This window comes from Lemur catta, chromosome 19, assembly GCF_020740605.2.
Source record: "Lemur catta isolate mLemCat1 chromosome 19, mLemCat1.pri, whole genome shotgun sequence".
NCBI classification, from domain to species: domain Eukaryota; kingdom Metazoa; phylum Chordata; class Mammalia; order Primates; family Lemuridae; genus Lemur; species Lemur catta.
Window position 1 is genome coordinate 32,671,087 of NC_059146.1, and position 19,687 is coordinate 32,690,773.

The 19,687-nt window shown below is 38.2% G+C and overlaps 1 protein-coding gene across 2 annotated transcripts in view; it reads right to left on the bottom strand.

Moving 5' to 3' along the window:
- The window catches only part of UBA2 (ubiquitin like modifier activating enzyme 2), a 32,040-nt gene extending 14,053 nt beyond the window's left edge, over positions 1 to 17,987 (bottom strand). The window contains exons 1-10 of one of the 2 annotated variants that reach the window (XM_045532402.1): positions 17,773 to 17,987; positions 15,809 to 15,892; positions 14,762 to 14,832; positions 13,206 to 13,270; positions 12,245 to 12,345; positions 10,571 to 10,692; positions 6,947 to 7,014; positions 6,386 to 6,507; positions 3,014 to 3,113; positions 1,370 to 1,536 (exon numbers count right to left, since the gene is read on the bottom strand). In XM_045532402.1, coding sequence (XP_045388358.1) covers positions 1,370 to 1,536; positions 3,014 to 3,113; positions 6,386 to 6,507; positions 6,947 to 7,014; positions 10,571 to 10,692; positions 12,245 to 12,345; positions 13,206 to 13,270; positions 14,762 to 14,832; positions 15,809 to 15,892; positions 17,773 to 17,910 — 1,038 coding nt within the window. In that variant the 5' untranslated portion in view covers positions 17,911 to 17,987. Of the gene's footprint in view, positions 1 to 1,369; positions 1,537 to 3,013; positions 3,114 to 6,385; positions 6,508 to 6,946; positions 7,015 to 10,570; positions 10,693 to 12,244; positions 12,346 to 13,205; positions 13,271 to 14,761; positions 14,833 to 15,808; positions 15,893 to 17,772 lie in introns of those variants that run through there. The other variant, XM_045532403.1, reaches the window with a different exon arrangement.
- Positions 17,988 to 19,687: the final 1,700 nt, after the last annotated feature.

Here is a 19,687-nt window from a genome sequence, read left to right on the forward strand (position 1 = left end):
GCAAACATAGACGCACTTTGAGAAAGCTATTTCATTAAAGCCTCAGAAAAACCTGATGACTCCATTGAGCTCTCCTCCTCCAGACTCTTTATATAACCCACTTCTTCAGATAAGGAAACATGATCCAAGTTTACCCTTTACAATTTGCATTTTTCCTAGTTTCTTTAGATTTCAGCAAGGTTTCCTGCTTTCAACTGAGAAGATCCTAATCTAGTCTAGAATTCAGAAACATCACAGTATAGAAAAAAAGCATTGACAGGATGTGGGTTCTTCATACGCTTACTGGTTGGGTGTGAAACCTCAGGCAAGTCAACATCCCTGAAACAAAAATCCCTTAATCTGTTAAATGGGGGAAATTATATCCACCATCTCATAAGACTGTGGTGAGGACCAAGTAAGAATACTTAACAGTACCCAGGTACTTCCCTAGGCAGCTGGCTTATCACATCCATTAGATGTAGACTCAAGAGTGCAACCATTCCCAGTTTCTAGGTTTCTTTATTTAATGCTTGTATACTAATAAAAAACTTGCCAAATCACTAGTATAACACGAAAATATGGAAAAAGAGTTACCCTTTATATCACATAAACCCAAGACCAATGTTTATAAGAATCTTAAGAATCTAAATTTACTAGCTTCATTTTAGATGTCTGATTCAACAAAAGTTTCAAAATTTATGTACACAGTTATAGGTTTCTAAAACTGGCAAAACTCTTTTCTTTTACTTTAAAACCCATGATAAATCTTTACCACCATAGGAACATATAAACTTTATCTAATAAAACACTTTTAGCCAGAGAAAATACTATAATTAAAATTAAGTAAAATTAATAACATCAAATCTCAAAATATGACATCTAACTGCACAGTACTATTTTTTTTAACTTCTAAGAATTATATCTCATTTTTGTATTTCGAGTTCTGTCAGACCTCTGAAATAGTTGTAACTATTTCCATACAATGGCAAGTTTATTACTTTCAAGGTCAAATAGGGCCAATGAGACGCTATCTCCAAAAGGAGCTATGACTTCTATTAACACATCTATATTATACAAGAAGTCTATTTTCTTAAGTCAGTGAAACATTTCACTTTAATAAATTCACATTATTTTCCCAGTCAACGTAATTATAAACTATGAACACATTACAAGAATCCAAAATGAAGTTTTATGACACTGACTGAATGGGTGTATAGAAAATTCACAGTGCAATATACCACTTAGAGATGAAAACCAAACCAAATTCAATAATTTCCTTAAAACCTATTAGAAGAAACAATATCCAAAAAAAATTACTAGCCTTCTATTACAGCTTAAGAACTAACATACATTTGATACAAAGTATTTGCCACATACTGTAAAAACGAACCTTGTCCCATATGAGCTCAGCTCCATCTCCCTTTTCTGCTAAATGAACTCTCAATGTCTCAATGCTCTTTGAAAAAAGACTTGCATAGCTCTTTACATCTAGAACCTGCTGGTCTTTCAGGCCTAACTGGGGTTCATTTTGTTGATCTGATGCATTGGTTTCTTCTCCTAAGGGAAAAAAATATTAAAAACTTGACTAATAAACATCATTCCACTACTGTGTTCTATTTAACGAATTCAGTCTCTGACCAGTAAGAAAATCAAAGCATATGAAACAAGTTCCATTAAAATAACTATCACTATAATACAAGTATCTGTATAACAAAACTGTTAAAATTCAGACGGGAAAGGTACACGACCACCTCAGGACCTGACAGGATTAAGGGATTCAAGGATATAATGTAGATAAGATTAGCATTATCCCAAGCACACAGGTAGCACTCAAAAAGTGGAATCTATCAGAGTCACATCTGAATGCCTGAGAAGTATCTCGTATTGTTGAGAACTGCTCCAAGGCAGACATCCCAAGTCTCCTGGGATCTTTTAAGTTCCAGTTTGCTCTGCAAAATTAATTGCAATACAGTTCAAACAAAATAGACACACAGTGTGTTGAGGGGGAGTGGGATAAGGAAGTAGTCACTACAATCGTTTTTTTCCTGCAATTAAAACTTTAAAATGTGCTGGGGATGGTGGCGCAGGCCTGTAGTTCCAGCTACCCAGGAGGGCTGAGGCAGGAGGACCACAGGAGTTCAGAGCTACAGTGTGCTGTGACTGTGCCTGTGAACAGTCACTATACTCCAGCCCGGGCAACACAGCAAAACACTGTCCCAAAAAAATTTAAAAAAATTAACTTAAATGTGTTTCCAAATTCGATCTTAAAGACAAAATCACAAGAATACAAAGATGTATATGTATATATACACACTCATCACAACGCTCATCACACATGCTCATATCAGCAAAAATATGAAACAAATAACATGTTACTTGATAGGAGATTACCTAATATTGACTGAAAAAAGCAAGTCAAAGTATATGAATGGTATGATTCTATTTACATAAAGTGTATACATGACTGCTTGTGTCTGTGTGCATAAAACTGACCACCAGGCCAGGTGTGGTAGCTCACACCTGTGATCCTAGCACTCTGGGTGGCCAAGAGTGATCCTCTGGGAGGATCACTTGAGCTCAGGAGTTCGAAACCAGCCTGAGCCAAGAGTGAGACCCGTCTCTACTAAAAACAGAAAAATTAGCTGAGCGTCCTGGCATGTGCCTTAAGTCTCAAATCCCAGTTACTTGAGAGACTGAGGCAGGAGGATGGCTTGAGCCCGGGAGTTTAAGGTTGCAGTGAGGTATGGTGATGCCACTGCACTCTTCCCTGCAGAGACAGAGGGAGAGTCTGTCTCAAAAACAAAACAACCCCAACCCAACAACAAAAAAACCTGACCATCTGTTCCCTAAAATGATAACAGTAGCTATTTCTCCGAGTGACAGGACTTCAGTGATTTTTCTTCTTCACACTTTCTTGAATTGCTTGAATGTATTATAAATACATACCATTTTCCAGAAACAGTAGTTATTTACAAAGATTTTAGGTGAGAGTATTTCCAGTTTAGGTACCACAAGACTAAAATGTATTCTTTACCTTGACTTTGTACTTCAGCCCAGTCCAACGGAACTGGAGGTTTCCTTTTCCGCCATAGTTTGTCCATTGTTAATAGATATCTGATATCATCTTTAAAAAGCTTAAAAAAAAAAAAGATGAATACCATGAACCCTACAATCCTTAAGTTGATAAAATATAAGAAAATTTCATTGCTTATTTATTCAATACTATAAATATTACACTGTGAAATGTGATTTAAAGACAGACAGTCATGGGCCAGTAGAATGACAATTTTCAAAAGCAAAACCATTTGTAGAGGTGATTTTACACAGAATCCCTACATTTAAAAAAGTTGAAAACTGAAGTGCTCTGGGGAATGCAGAACAAGAGAGCTCTGCGCTGTGCTGACTGGCCCTGCCCTCATTAGTCACCCCACAAAAGTTCCCCTAAAACTCCAAACATGAGTCTGACGCACAATCACACAAATTAAGGAGCTCAATAAACACACATCAACCCCACAAGAACTGAATGTAATCTCTGAGTGCAGAGATATCAGTTAGCAATATCTCTAAGATCGTGGGTGCATGCCAATAAAGCATATACGCTTTGAAAGTAAAGTCCTCAACAACAGAATTTCTGAACTGATACATCTTTGAAATATGCCCTCCCTCCTGAAAAAAACACCCACAAAAACCAAAAAATAAACCAAAAAAGCAAAATTAAATATAAAAAACCCCAAAGAAAAATTACTACAAAAACACTACCACATGTAGACTGAGTGAACCATAACATGAAAATATGTGGTGGAATTTCAGGTGATTTTAATATTTTTACTTTTCCCTCATCTGCATTTTTCTATTGTTAATTTATCCAACACATTTACTGCAGGTACCAGGGAAGAATCTGGATTTGGCTAAATTTAAAAATTACAACTATTTCTATCAAAATATACTCAATTCAATCAATATTTACTGAGCGTCCTTAACCTTTGGAAAACAATCTAAATACATAAATAATTAGAATACAACTTAGTGTTAAAATCACAAAGCCTTGAGTACTATGAGGATTTTTTGTTTTATCTAAGAAATAAGGAAAGAGTACAAAGAGATAGTAACATCTGAAATGGGTACACAAGCAAGGAGATTAAGTGCATTATGATTTGGGTAACAAATGTGACCGGAGACATTTTGTAGAGGTATTTGAATGCTTGAACCAGCAGTTTTCTATGCATAAGTGCCATGTCTTTCTCCTTTATTCAACTATTACTAAATATTAGGAGTCCTTCAGTTCTGTACTTACCCATCTTCTGACTCAATCCTCTACCATGTCCATTTCCATTAGCTAAATCACATCTACAAACCTAATCTCAACTCCATGCCCACTCTAAACCTCTCTGCTTACTTTATGTTCCAAAAGAATCTCAAATTAGTTCAAAACTGACTGTATCACCTTCGACCCCCTCAACCCCTACATACACACCTGCAGTCCACCTCACCTATCTCAGAGAATGGCACCTCTGTTCATCCAGCTGTCCAGTAAGAAACCAGGTACTATTCTTGATTCCTCACTGCATACATCCAAAGTCCTGTTGAGTCTCCTTCCCCATGCTCCAAGGCACTGCAGATGGCCTGTACTTCAGGTTACTGGGGCACTGCACAACTTCAGAGGCACTGTCTCACATTGGTTTCTATATGAATTATCAGGTCCTAGAGTGGTGCATCCCTTCTATACCCTTAAGTCTACCTTTCAACGGATTCCTACCCTCTTGGCATAACATCCTTAACGTGGCCAGAAAGTCTTGCCGGATCCAGCCTCAGCTTATCTTTCCAGTTAGCTCTTTCCACTTTCCTCTTTAATGGAATTATTTCAGTATTCCAACCTGAGATTTTCTTTGTACATGCTGTACTCCTATTCCCACCCCTATTCTTTCAAGTGCATTATGATTTGGGTAACAAATGTGATCGGAGACATTTTGTAGAGGTATCTGAATGCTTGAACCAGCAGTTTTCTATGCATAAGTGCCACGTCTTAGGCTTAAATGTCACCTCTAAAATGCCTCTTTCTGAACCCTCCAGGTTAGATCTAATTATTAAAGGGTCCCAAAACATTGAACTTAATGTCATAACACTCTGAATCTGAAATTACTTGTTCAATGTTTGACTTCCAATCTAGACCATGAGTTCCCTCCAAAGAGCAGGAACTCTGTCTTCTATCTTGTTCACAACTAAATTCCCTGTACTTAAAAAAGTGCCTGGCACACAGCATATGCTTAAAATTATCTGCTGAACAATAAACTAAAGATGTACTTCAGATTTCTCTGACATTCAAATGTTGCTCAGATTGGAATAAAACTGAGGATACCAGTTTGGAAAATATTGCTCTTGTCAATATCAGAGTTCAACCCATTTTAAGTATAATCAAAGTAAAAACCATTTTCTAAGAAAAAGGCTGTAGTGAGGAAATAAATGCAATAGGCTTAAGGGTCAAACTGTACCATTTGTTACCACTGAGGAACGGAGGTGAAGTATAAGGTGGAGAGAGCAACAGGCCATTTGCTTAGAGAGCAGAACCTGTGCATGTCACAGGGCAGAAACAAGGAGCCAGGAGGATCCAAGATACAGGGCACAGAGAATTAAGGTACAAAGGGAAAGAAAAAACACCATGTGGAGGAGTTAGCCTTTGATGAAAGAGGTTTCTCTCAAACAGAAAGAAAAAGAGTTTACAGTGAAGCGGGACATTCTCTCAACAGGTAAATTGCGCCCAATGGCTTCAAACCTATTAACATATCCTTCAGGTCATCTGCTCAGTGAGGTTGAGAAGAGTAAGTATGAGGCAGTTTAAGAAGAGCTGAGAAAGTTTTAAGCATCTACTGTAATAAGCTTGCTAAGGAGTCAACATACAACAAATAAAAACACTTTTAAAACACAGACTGATGGGCCTAGCAGAGCAACAATTAGGTAGACCCACTCTTGTAGATATCTCCAGAAATATTCAGCAGCCAAATAAAATACACCCATGAAAAGGGATTTATTTCACCAACAACGTGAGGCTTAGGGATGCTAGGGCCATTCAGAACATAGCAGTCACATTGACAAGGAAGATTTGAGCGGGAAAGGGATAAAAGTGAAGAGGAAAAGCAGGTAAAGCAAGAAATTCTGTAAAAGTGAGGGAATAAAAGACAACCAAGAGGTACATATGGAAGCCTCTGTATTTACCTCCCATAAAGATGCTATACTGATATTTACTACAGGTGCTAAAATTTCAAAACCTGCTTATCCTGACTATATTAATCATTTTATTAGGACAGCATTAGGCACATACATAGAAAGAAGTTTAATTCAATTTTATGTACTATTTTAAAACAATTCAAATAATAAATCTACCCACAATTATAAGGAAAGCAAATCAAACCTTGGTAAAAAGTTTAATTGGATCATATCCAGTTGATTTAGCCCATTCCTTAGTGGAAATACGTTTAATGTCACCATCTTCATTAGATGCTCTGGCTCTAGCTTCAGCTTCTGTTGGTTCCCCTACAAAACAAACATTTTATTTTCAACTGCAATAAATGCAGAATTGAGCCCTCACCTTTGTGGGGGGAGGGGGGGAGGGGTCACTCATGGAACTCACCCACATGTGACACATTCCAAATTGTCAGGGAGGAATGAAAATAACATGCCTATCAGCATCTTCTTGTATCTCAGTTTCTGAAGGCTACACATATAATAGTTCAACAGATCTAGAAACTACTCCCAGCTCCACTTCCTAGATTTGTGAAATTTTTCTTCACTTTTGACTTCCTCACCAGTAAAACAGAACTACACTTTTTATGTAACATTGCTTTAAAATGAAATAATTCATGTCAAGCACATATTATCTAGCACATACAGCAACTAGTTTTTTCTCTTAAGCTACCAATATTAAATTAGCAAAATAAAGGTAGTTGTCACTAAGAAAACTTATGCCACTCACAGGCAGCTTCAGGATCAGCTCTGTCGGGAGATACTTCTTGATCGGCATCTTCTTCCCCAAACAACTGGCTATAATTTAAGAGTAGTAAATATTTATGTACAACAAAGCATTCTGAACAAATGTGGTTTATTTTTCCTACTTTCCTCACAAACACTTAATGTAGCATATTCCAAGTGTTCAGCAGGAATAAAGAATGAACAGCTGGTGAATTATAAACCCAACAGTATTAAAGCCTGCCTCTAAGAAAAAAAAAATGCTTGCATTAAGTATACAGATGAGGCCAGGTGTGGTGGCTCACCCCTGTAATCCTAGCACTCTGGGAGGCCGAGGTGGGTGGATTGTTTGAGCTCAGGAGTTCAAGATCAGCCTGAGCAAGAGCGAGACCCCATCTCTACTAAAAATAGAAAGAAATGATCTGGACAACTAAAAATATATATAGAAAAAATTAGCTGGGCCTGGTGGCGCATGCTTGTAGTCCCAGCTACTCGGGAGGCTGAGGCAGGAGTATCCCTTGAGCCCAAGAGTCTGAGGTTGCTGTGAGCTAGGCTGACGCCACAGCACTCTAGCCTGGGCAACAGAGTGAGACTCTGTCTCAAAATAAAAAAAAAAACAACCAAACCAAAAAACAAAAAAACCAAAAAAGCGAGGCAAGCCTGAAAGTCTGACAAACTGTCACAACCAAGAGGAGTCTAAAGAGACACGACACCTGGAACAGAATTAGGACATTAGGTAAAATCTAAGGCAATCTAAATACATTATAATAATAATAACGTATCAATACTGGTTCCTTAGCAACGCATGCATCATACCAATATAAAATGTTAATAACATGGGAAACCGAGTACGGGGATACATGGGAACTCTCTGTATTCTCAATTTTCTGTACATCCAAAACTGTTCTAAAAATTAACATCTATTAAAAAAAAGGTTCGACAAATAAAGATTACAAGTCTATTTTTTGTGAAAATGTATCAAATTCACACTGTTATGTATACTTTTCTGAGTGCACATATATTATACCTTAATCAAAAATCAAAGACAGGCCGAGTATGGTGATTCGCACCTGTAATCCCAGCACTTTGGGAGGCTGGGAAGATTCCTTGAGGCTAGGTGTTTGAGACCAGCCTGGGTACTTAGCCTCCATCTTAGACTCCAACTCTACAAAAAAATTTTAAAATTTAGCTAGGCAGAGTGGCGCGTGCCTATAGTCCCAGCTACTTGAGAGGCTGAGGCGGGATTACTTGAGCCCAAGAGTGTAAGGTTGCAGTGAGCTATGATGACCACTGCACTGTAGCCTGGACAACAGAGCAAGACCCTGCCTCAAGAAAAAGACAAACTATGTTTGGTGAAAGTTTGTTTCTACAAAATACCCTTTATCACGTTGAGGAAGTTCTCGTTTTATTAAGAATTTTCTACTCCCATTTTAGTAAGAATTTTTGTCATGAAAGGGTATTTGCTAAATTTTACTAAATGTTTTTCCCACATCTATGAAGATCATATAGTTTCTTTCTAACTTCTTAATGAAGTGAATAACATTTATAGACTTTCTACTGTTAAACCGTGCTTGCATTCCTAATAGATACAACTTGGTCATCCAATACCTTTTGTTTTATATGATTCTAGATCTACGTGGTAACATTTTGCATAGAATTTTTGCATCTATATTTACCAGTGAGACTCACTTGCAATTTTCTTCTTCTTACACCATAATGGTTTTGACTGGTTTTGGTATCAAAGACATGCTAGTCCCATAACATGAACTAAGTAGCAGTCCCTTTTTAAAATTTCTCTGGGATGGGGCCGGGCGCGGTGGCTCACGCCTGTAATCCTAGCACTCTGGGAGGCCAAGGCGGGAGGATCGCTCGAGGTCAGGAGTTCGAGACCAGCCTGAGCAAGAGTGAGACCCCGTCTCTACTAAAAATAGAAAGAAATTATCTGGCCAACTAAAATATATATAGAAAAAATTAGCCGGGCATGGTGGTGCATTCCTGTAGTCCCAGCTACTCGGAAGGCTGAGGCTGTAGGATTGCTTAAGCCCAGGAGTTTGAGGTTGCTGTGAGCTAGGCTGACTTCCACGGCACTCACTCTAGCCTGGGCAACAAAGTGACACTCTGTCTCCAAAAAAAAAAAAAATTTCTCTGGGAGAGTTTAGCTAACATTAAAATGATATATTCCTTGAAAGTTTAGTGATATTCATCTATAAAATCATACAAGTTTGGTGCATTATTCAGAAGAATTTAAACTACTAACTTTCTTTAAGGTATAGTACTGTATTCAGGCTTTCTATTTCTTATTTTTTAAATTTTTTCCCCACTACACACTGCAGGTATTCATCTATTTCTGAGTCAGTTTTATAAGTTTTTAAAAATAAATTTAGCCAGATAATATTTTTCTATGTAATGGCATGGTCTTATTATCATTTTTTTTCTTATTAATCTGTGCTGAGATTACATTCCTCCTGTATTTCATAATCAAAGTTGCCAGGTTTTTTTATTCTTATTTCAATTATATCCTTCCTTCTCATTTTTAAGTTTATGCTGTGGTTCATTTTCTAACTTAAACTGGATTCTTAGTTAAAAAAAAAAAAAATACTTCCTGGCACAGTGGCTTGCATCTATAATCCCATCTACTTGGAAGGCTGAGGCAGGAGGATCACTTCAGGACAGGAGTTCGAGATCGGCCTGGGCAACTGAGCAAGGCCCCATCTCTACAAAAATAAAAAATCACGCCTGTAATCCCAGCACTATGGGAGGCCGAGGCGGGCGGATCGTTTGAGCTCAGGAGTTCGAGACCAGCCTAAGCAAGAGCGAGACCCCGTCTCTACTAAAAATAGAAAGAAATGATTTGGACAGCTAAAAATACATATAGAAAAAATTAGCCGGGCATGGTGGCTCATGCCTGTAGTCCCAGCTACTCGGGAGGCTGAGGCAGGAGGATCGCTTGAGCCCAGGAGTTTCAGGTTGCTGTGAGCTAGGCTGATGTCACGGCACTCACTCTAGCCCGGGCAACAGAGTGAGACTCTGTCTCAAAAAACAAAAAACAAACAAAAAAAAAACAGCTGGGTATGGTTGCGTGTGCCTACAGTCCCAGCAACTCAGGAGGCTGAGGCAGGAGGATCATTTGAGCCTAAGAGTTGGAGGCTGAAGCGAGCTATGATCATGCCACCGCATTCCAGCCTAGGCAATAGGTGAGACCCTGTCCTCCCCCACCAAAAAAATTACTAATTAATGTTTGGCCTTTTCTCATGTATATAAACCTGTAACTTTTTTTCCAACTACCATATTCAATGCATTGTAAAAGTTTTAGGTATAGTATTTTCACTATTATTACTAAGTATTTTTAACTTCTACTGCAATTTTTTTAACCAATGGGTTATTTTGTTTTCATCTTTCCAAGTATATAGATTTGTAGTCAGTTACATGTCTAGTTCCAATACCAAACTAAGTTTCCTAAATAGTCATGGCTCAATTTAATTTAACCCAAGAAATATTACAAGAAAGTTACTAAAGTATCTCTTCAGTATACTTAAACATCATAAGTACAATCTAAGATATCTAAATAAAAATGACTTCATTGTCCATCACCGGTACTGAAAAGTATGCCCAGAAATATATATACTCTTACTTGAACAAATACTTTGCCCAAACGATGCAATGAATAGGTTCTGAAGGTGTGTTACGAATTGTACAGCCGGGAAAAGTTCTCTGGGTTGGCTTAGGATGACATTCATAACACTCGGTCACACCCTACAAAATCAGGACATGAGAAAAGTATTTATTTCATCATGGTAGTTACTCAACATTATAAGGTAATATAATTATAAACACTTCAATTGTTAACCTACATTCCAACTGGGTTTTATGTTGTCAAGGAAATTTAATCCTTACTTTATAAACTCTAACACAAAAATTAATTGAATCAACCAGTCACAGCTAGGGCTGTGCCAGGACTCCTTGGACTCCTGGCCCAGTGAACGTCACTTATAAGCCAAATAAAAGTCACCGCACCTGAGTGTCAAATATGAGAAGTTTACCTTGACTACACTAAACAGAAAGAAAAGCTACTAGAAAGGTAAACAATAGCTTTCCAACCAATTATTTCTTAAAGTTGTAAATCTGTTATTTAAATATTATTCATAGCCATATACTTACAATCTATACATGGAGTGAGTTAAAAGTAATCAATTTCAAGATATATCAAGTCTATGGCACTTGTGACAATTTTTCAAAACTCATCTTTATCTCAACAATTCTTAACCTCAGTCTTAATACATACCGGTGACTCAGGACCACAGTAACGAGGTTTATCAAAAGCAAAGTCATTCTAATAATTGTTAAAGAACCAAAACCCATAAATATTGTCTTAATATAAATTGCAGCAGATTCAGTGTTTTCTCAATTATACCATTTCTTCTGCCCTTAGCCTTCTAATGCTTTCTTGGAGGTAGCCACGTGGCAAGCACTTATCTCTCACATTAACAGTGCAAAAAAAAGCACTGCCTTGATTTGTTAACAGATACTGAAAGCCTCCATTTATTCACCTAAATTTAACACACACTGATGTGTACAACAGTCTTTGTAGAATGATAGTGAATAAGCTTCCAAGGATAATATTTAACAGTTAAAACAAATAAAGCCATAATTTTAAACATGGATAAACTGCCAAAAAAAAACCCCCAGCAAATGTTAAATACAGTATAATTCCCTTTTCCATAGTTTCAAAACCTATAAAACAGTCCTTCAAATGTATCCATAATGTTTAATTTCTTAAAAGAAGTAAAGGACAAAATGTTTGAAAAGCAAATGAATCACAATGTCGAGACTTTTAAAACCGGTTTATGGGCACACAGGTATTTGTTCTATTATTCTCTAGTACCTAAGTGTTTGAAATATTTCACAAGTACACCCCAAAAAAGTTTTCAAAGTTCTCTTCAGATATATAAATCCAGACTCTTTTACACAGAAAGTAACTTTTAGATGACTGGTTTACCAGAAGTCAACTACAGCATGCTACACCATGTCGTCATGGCTACCAAGAATTCTTAAAGGCAAGTTTATTATGCTTACCAGTCTAAAGATTTTAATACACAGACTAAATGAAACAAAGTGACAGAGCTAAAATTATCTCCCTGCCCATAGTCTTTTTGGGTACCTTTACAGCATCCTAAGTTTTATATGTGCATGAAAATCCTTTTATCTTGGATGTCGACCTGCTCCTGTTACATAAATCCAAAGTTTATTTCCTCCCTCGTTAAGGTCTCAAATAAATATTTGGAAAATTAAAAAAACTTTTCTTTACCTTTTTGATAGTAGTTACTTGTCCAAGATAACCAGCAGTTCCACTCTCAATAAGAGGGACGTCAGCTGCCAGACACATCCTATTTACATGGTTTCGGGCAGCTGGAAGAAAAATACTATTTAGCAGAATTGAAAAAACAATTAACTATCCTTAATTAGAATGACACATACTCAAATTATTTCTCATTATTTTTATTTTATGTATAATTTTCTTATGGCTATGGCCAGAGTAATATAATTGTAAATTATAGACATTAAGACACATTCACTTAGCAAAATTTCAAACATAAGGAATTTATATATCACAAATTTACTCCAGGAAAAGCACCCCTAGAAGCAAGTAATTTTTGAATCCCAAAGTGCCATCTTCCTCTTCTATTGTTGTACCTCAGCCAAAACACTGTTTCAACGTGTTCCTTAACTCACCACTATTCCAATATAATTAACAAGTAATCCATGGAAGTGAATGAGAAATGTGTAATTATCAACTTGGAACTATTAAGGGCAGTTTAAACTTAGGGAAAAAAAAATGACTCATGTTAAAAGTCATTCTGACTCTTCCTCGTGTTTTTTCTTTTGGTATTTCTGGTCCCAAATCATTACAAACTCATTTGACAGATGTACTTTTACACATGGAAGTAATTACAGACAAGGAATACTACTGAAGTATTTTTACCAACACACGTCCTAAGTGGTCACACTCTTTAGATCTTTTAACTTCATCTTTATTTATACCTTTTGATAGAACAGTAGAGTATGTGACAGCTAAATTTCTGCCTGGAACAAATCAGTTCTAGATCACACTGCAATCAGTTGGCAAGCTTTAAACCTGATCATGCTTCCCTTAGGTCTTTTAAGTTCTAACTCATAAGGAAATATTTTAATTAATAATAAATTTGTAAACAGCTTTAATTTGGGAGAGGGGAAATACTGAGAAATTAAAAGTATTAAAATCATCTCACCTCTGTTATCTAAAGCATTCATAACCAATATAAACTGTCGAAAAAATTCCACATTATAGTCGGGGCTACAAGGCAAAACAAAAAAAGGTCACCGAAACAACTAGCCTTATATATGATCTTCATAATATAATACAGAGTCCTGAAAAAACATATTAGTAAGCGTAAAAATAGCTGATATTAGGGGTATATGCCATATAGATAGTAAGGTTTGACTTTTTCCAAACACAAGCAGATTTTAAATTATTTCTCCCAAATTCCTATCCTTTTTGGCCAGCTATCTAGGGCACAAGAACAGGATCTCCAACTGGCAGAAAGATGGCATGACCGCACTAGTCCCACCAGGCCCTGTCGGGCAGCAAGTGCTGGGAACACATAAAGAGCACATTCCCAGGATCTGCCTGGCTTCTGGCTTCACCTCACATGGTCAGGATCAGGCAGGGCTCAAGCCCCTAGGGTCTCTGCTTCTAGCAGCACTGGGAAAGCAACACAGGGTAAGAGGCTATAGGGCTTTAGGCAGGTTTGTAGAACAAATACCCAGATTTAAAAATATGGTGAAGATACAAATGCCCCGAGAAAGTATAAGACTTTTCCCAATTCCAATACCTCCAACAAGGACTATTTTTAATACCATTTACTTGTGAACTAGACAACAACTGTAGATAAAGGATAATTTAGGTCCAGAGTTCCTTCACTCCAACACCTCCAAAATTATACATTTATTCTATTTATCTTTACTGAGAGAAGAGTATTCATGTACTGTCAAAACTGCTGCCCCACCACAATCCCAAGTGTTGTATTACAGAAGTCAGAGTCCTAATAACAGATTATTTTGGGAGGAAACCTTAAAGGTGAATGCTGAAGTCAATCAGAGTGAGAGAAACATATTTAGCAAAGTCTAATTCATCATATATAAGGATATTTCATAGTTTAAAATATCTTCTTATTTAAGGCAAGAATATAAGGTCCTTCATAAATTTCCAAGTAACTCATTTATTAAAAGTACTAAAATATCTCATCACTTATCTAAATCATTCAAACTATATACATAAACTGGTAAAAAGAATGCTACTTTGTAGGCACAAATTACCAAATTTTAATTATTCTAGATACATCATTTTAAAAAGCCAAATGAGGCCAGGCACAGTGGCTCATGCCTGTAATTCTAGCACTTTAGGAGGCCAAGGCTGGAGGACTGCTGGAGGCCAGGAGTTTGAGACCAGCCTGAGCAAGAGGAAGAGCCTGGCTCTATAAAAATGGAAAAATTAGCTGGATGTGGTGGCATGCACCTGTAGTCCCAGCTACTCAGGAGACTGAGGCAGGAGGATCACTTGAACCCAGGAGTTCAAGGTTGCAGTGAGCTATGATGATACCACTGTACGCTAGCCTGGGTGACAGAGTGAGACCCTGTTTCACAAAAAAAAATAAAATAAACTAAAAAAGGAAACAGCCCAATGACTCTGAGCTCACATATTTGGCTAAAAAATACCTTATACTTTTAAAGTTTAATTAAAAATTCACAGCAAACACAACTTTGCAACATAACAATTAGAGCATACTTCATGATGCTGTCATGGTAGGCAATGATATTAGCTTTCGGGTAAAACTGTAGTACGCTTTCTTTGGCAACCTGGAAAAACAAACAACACTAAATTACTACAATATTACTGTTCTTATTTGAAATTTGCTTTTGGCAGAAACAATGCTATGTTTACCTACTTACATAGTGCCTTATTTATATTAAACATTAAAGTAACACAAAAATTTGACAAAATTCCATTAGGATTAAGCTACATACACATATTTAGAGCCTTCTCCCATCCCACCAAACACACTTCTACTTGAATGGCAAGCTTCAGCAAATCTATAAAATGCAATAACCAAATGTCATTCATTTATTTACTTAAGAAATATTTACTGAGCATCTTCTGTGTACTAAGACCTATATAATGCACATGGTGAGCAAAAAAAAAACATTAATCAAATAACTGTCCAGATAAGTAACTACAAACTATGATAAACAACAGATAGGAAAAGTAAAGATTGTTATCAGAAGAGGCCTGACTTAGTCTAAAAGGTTGAGGAAAGCACCCCTGGAGAAAGAAACCAATATGAAAAATGAAAAGGAGAAACAACTGGGAGTTTGTCAAAGAGTTGGAAGAGAAGCACAGGAAAGAGATGTTTTACGACCCTGAATCATGAAGAAACATTTAAGAAACTAGAGCAAGGTCAAAGTGGCTAGAGCCCCAGAGGAACCTGTCCTGCTTTAAATGGGACAACAGCATAGGCCACACTAGCTTTTCTTGTCCCCAAACATGGGTGTAGAAACACAAGGCTCACTCTAAGTAAACAATCATATTTAAATAAGAAGAGGACATGAAATTCACACCAATTAAAGGATTAGTTCCTTTTTAAACCAAAAAAGGAAGGCTTAGTCTTCAGTCTAAGACTTTTGCACAATATGTCTTTTTATTCTTCAAAATCCCTCAGCTAAAGAGACCACTTCACCCATTTTCCCCAGCCTACAGAAGAGGCAGAATTAATTTGGTATCATAAATAGAAGATTCATCAAAGGATTATAGAAATGGTAAGAGAAATATAGTTACCTGTGCCTTTGACCTTCCAACATGTTTCTTTTGAAACAAAAACTGCCTGTTGAGGTTGCTGACATCAATAGTATCCAGATCAATCTACAAATGCAGAAACCCTAGATAAATCACAAATGCTCAGGTATGTTTGAGCAATGTCATTATCCTCAGCATCTATAACTCAGAACTTTTGTATTTGCTATCTTAGTAGAAAAAATGCTTTTAGAACCAGTCATACTAAAATTGTTAAATTGATAAAAATAAGTTAATGCATACAAGAAGAACCAAGATGAAATGTCAGATAACCTTCTCAAAAACGCTTTTGAAAGGACGGCATTATTTTTGTTTTGTTTAATCATCCTGGCAATGTTTCAGGAAATTCCTTTGATGGCATAAAAATAGATGTCAATTTTTTGAAAATATATGTGCTGAAGTGAGCAGTATTGAATAGAGAAAAATCTATTAATCTAATTACTCTTTCAAATCCAATAGATTAAATTTTACTGTGCCCTGTTCTTTTTCTTAAATAATACACAGCAAAACAGATTTACTGAATTTCTGCTGTCTTCATCCATACATGATTTCATCTACAATTATTACACGAGGGCTATGGAAGAAGTTTCTACACATAATTTTAAAATGTGTCATGTTTTAAGTTGTATCTAACTGCTACTTAAAATATAATATATATATAAAGAAAAATATAAAGATGGAGAAAAAATGACTGAAGGAAGTCATTTTCATTCCATTTCAACTTATATAAACAACAATCACATGTTCTAATTGTGAAATATCCTAATGGTTTTGGTTATAATTTGCAAAAATCATCAAAACACTTAACTGCCAAAACATTTTTTATTTGTACTTTCTAAATTTACTAGAAAAATTAAACCACATAAAGGATAAGCATTTATTTTTCAGGTACTCAAATTCACTATCTCTTGTCTATTACAAAATAGTTCTTTTAAACAAGTATCAGTAGTTATCATACAGCTAAAGCGCAGGCATATTTGGATTTGTGGCACAAAACTGCGTATGAAGGCTAACCCTACAAAAACCAAAGAAAAAGTGTGTAAATTTTTCTTCCCTTCCCCATCATTCATTTATTAGTTCTGTCTGCCACCTCTACTTTTTTTCATTCTACGTTTCCACTACAACTTTAAGACACCTTAAACTCACATCCAAGTTCCAGGTAACATCTCCAATCTCTAAAGAGTTTACATTAATAGAAATAACTTGATTGAATATTACAGCGGCTTCCTGTCATTGTACATCAATGCAAAGGTTAAAATCCTAACATCTTTAATGGAATAAGCAAACAAACGTACTGCCTACTGAGATCACAACAGTCACGCAGACGATACCCAATGCGGAGGAGCGCGAGCCCCAAAGGGGTCTTGTCTTGCTTTGTGACCCAGGGTAAGTTACTAAATTAAACCCCAATGTATCTCAACTTTCCTCATCCGTTAGAAATAAAACAGGCTGAAGACAGCGTTTGCACTCCTAGGGTGGGAGCGAGACTACATGCGTTAATGCGTGCAAACCGCACGGGACAAGCGCTCAGGATGTGCTGGTTGCTGTTCCCGCAATCCTCTGCTCTGGGTCGTTACTACTGAGTTAAGGGGGACCTCTGAATTTAAGCCACAACGTCCAAGAGGGACTTAATCATCTTCTTCACCCGTTATAGTTAGGGAACTGTTTTAAAGAAAAAAGATACGAGGCTGCCTCCACTTCCACACCCTCGAGGCGCCACAAATTGACGCTGTGAGGCGGGGGCCGCGGCCTCCTCGGCGTCCAGAACCGGCCCGGCGTCCGGAGGCCCGCCCCATCCCCGCCGAACAGCTCGCTCCCCCGGACAGCCACAGCCCCGGGCCTCCCGGCCGGCCCTCGCCCCCCAACTCCGGACGCGAGCTCCGGGCCCCGAGCCTCCAGCCCCCGCACCACAACCCGCCATTCAACCCGCGCGCGCGCCCTGCCCTCACCAAGTCGATGTTGGAGAAGCCGGTGAGCACGAGGTTCTTGAGGAGCTCGCAGCCGATCCCGCCTGCGCCCACCACCAGCACCCGGCCCCCGGCCACAGCCTCAGCTAGCTCCTGGGGCAGCCCCCGCGACAGCGCCATGGCGGGACGACCACGAGCTGCGGCGGAGGCGGAGGCGGGAGAACTGAGCCGCGGCCGGAAGCGGGTGGGGGAAGGGCGGCCCGGCTTCCGCTCTTGCGCACTACGGCCGCCCGTCGGCAGCAGGCGGGCGGCCGTTGGCAACTCGGCGGGTTTGGCAACCCCGTGCCCGGGCCCGCTCTTTCCGAAGGCCTCGCAGACTTCTGGCCGAGGCTGGTGGCGTCTTTCACACAGCAGCACAGACCTGCAATCCGGCCAGAGAAGCATGAAGGTCGCCTTTTAGCCTGGGGGTTTGAGCTTCCAGCCGCAAGATTTCCTACAGGTTTGAAAACTCAAGTCCCTGTATGTAAAGAGCTCTTACAAATTGTCACCCAAACAAAAAATATAGGCAAAAGATGTGAACAGGCACCCACAAAGAGAATGGACAGTATGATCAATAATCATATTAAAATGCAAAACACGCAAAAATAGTATTAAGATTATTTTCGTCTATTAAGCTGGCAAAAAGAAAAAATTATAATACATAGTATTATCAAGGGATTGGGAAAAAGCACTCCCACACACCCCACGTAAGGATTCTAAAGCAAAGATTCTCTAGAAAGCCATTTGGCAATGTGACTCAAAAACCCTAAAATTATGCATAGCTTTTGACTTATTCAACCCAGTTCTAGGAATTTGCCCTGAGGCAGTTTTACCACTGATTTAAAAAAAAAAAATTAGCCATTGGAATGGTCATGAGAACAAAAGTTGGAGGAAAACTGCTAAAAATTATATAAAGCTTTTGATGCGTATTTTAAAAAATACTTTGCAGCAATTACAAATTATGTTGTGGGAAAACTATTTACTGATGGGGGAAATGTTCATAGTATAATGTTAAATTAAAAAGATACAAAAGGCAGCGCACAGTGGCTCACGCCTGTAATCCTAGCACTCTGGGAGGCTGAGGCGGGAGGATTGCTTGAGCTCAGGAGTTGGAGACCAGCCTGAGCAAGAGGGAGACCTGGTCACTACTAAAAATAGAAAGAAATTATATGGACAGCTAAAAATATATATAGAAAAATTAGCTGCGCATGGTGGTGCATGCCTGTAGTCCCAGCTACTCGGGAGGCTGAGGCAGAAGGATCACTTGAGCCCAGGAGTTTGAGGTTGCTGTGAGCTAGGCTGACGCCACAGCACTCTAGCCCGGGCAACACAGTGAGACTCTGTCTCAGAATAAATAAATAAATAAATAAAAAGATACAAAAGCATGTATACGATATGATTAAATTTTGTAAAACAAAAACCCCAAAATATATTAAAAGACAGGAGTAACACTTTTGTGTATCTGTGTTCAGTGAAATTGTGTATAATATTCATTAGTTCTTTAAACTTTTGTTTCTCAGATGCTCATGTTCTTCAAATATTAATTTTAAAATCAGGAAAAAATTAGCAGAAAGTGGGAAAAGATTAAAAACAGAAAAATGCTGGTTGACTTCTGTGGTCCTTCTCAACAGCTGCTTGGTTCACCAGCCACACATCAGGCAGGTCTGTGATGAATACTCAGGCTGCTGTCTTGATGCATGGAGGGCCAGGGCACCCAACCAGGGTTGGGGGTACTCCTATAAAGTGGGCTGCTGAGAGTCCTTCCTCCACACTGGCCCAGCTCTCACAAAGGCCTCACCCTGCAGCTAAACTTAACAGATGCCCTCCTATAGATACTGACCTTCCTCCTCTCTCCAGACACTCTGTGAATGGGAGCTGCCTTCCTTGCCTTCTCTCCTGGCTCCCTTCTCTTCCCCTG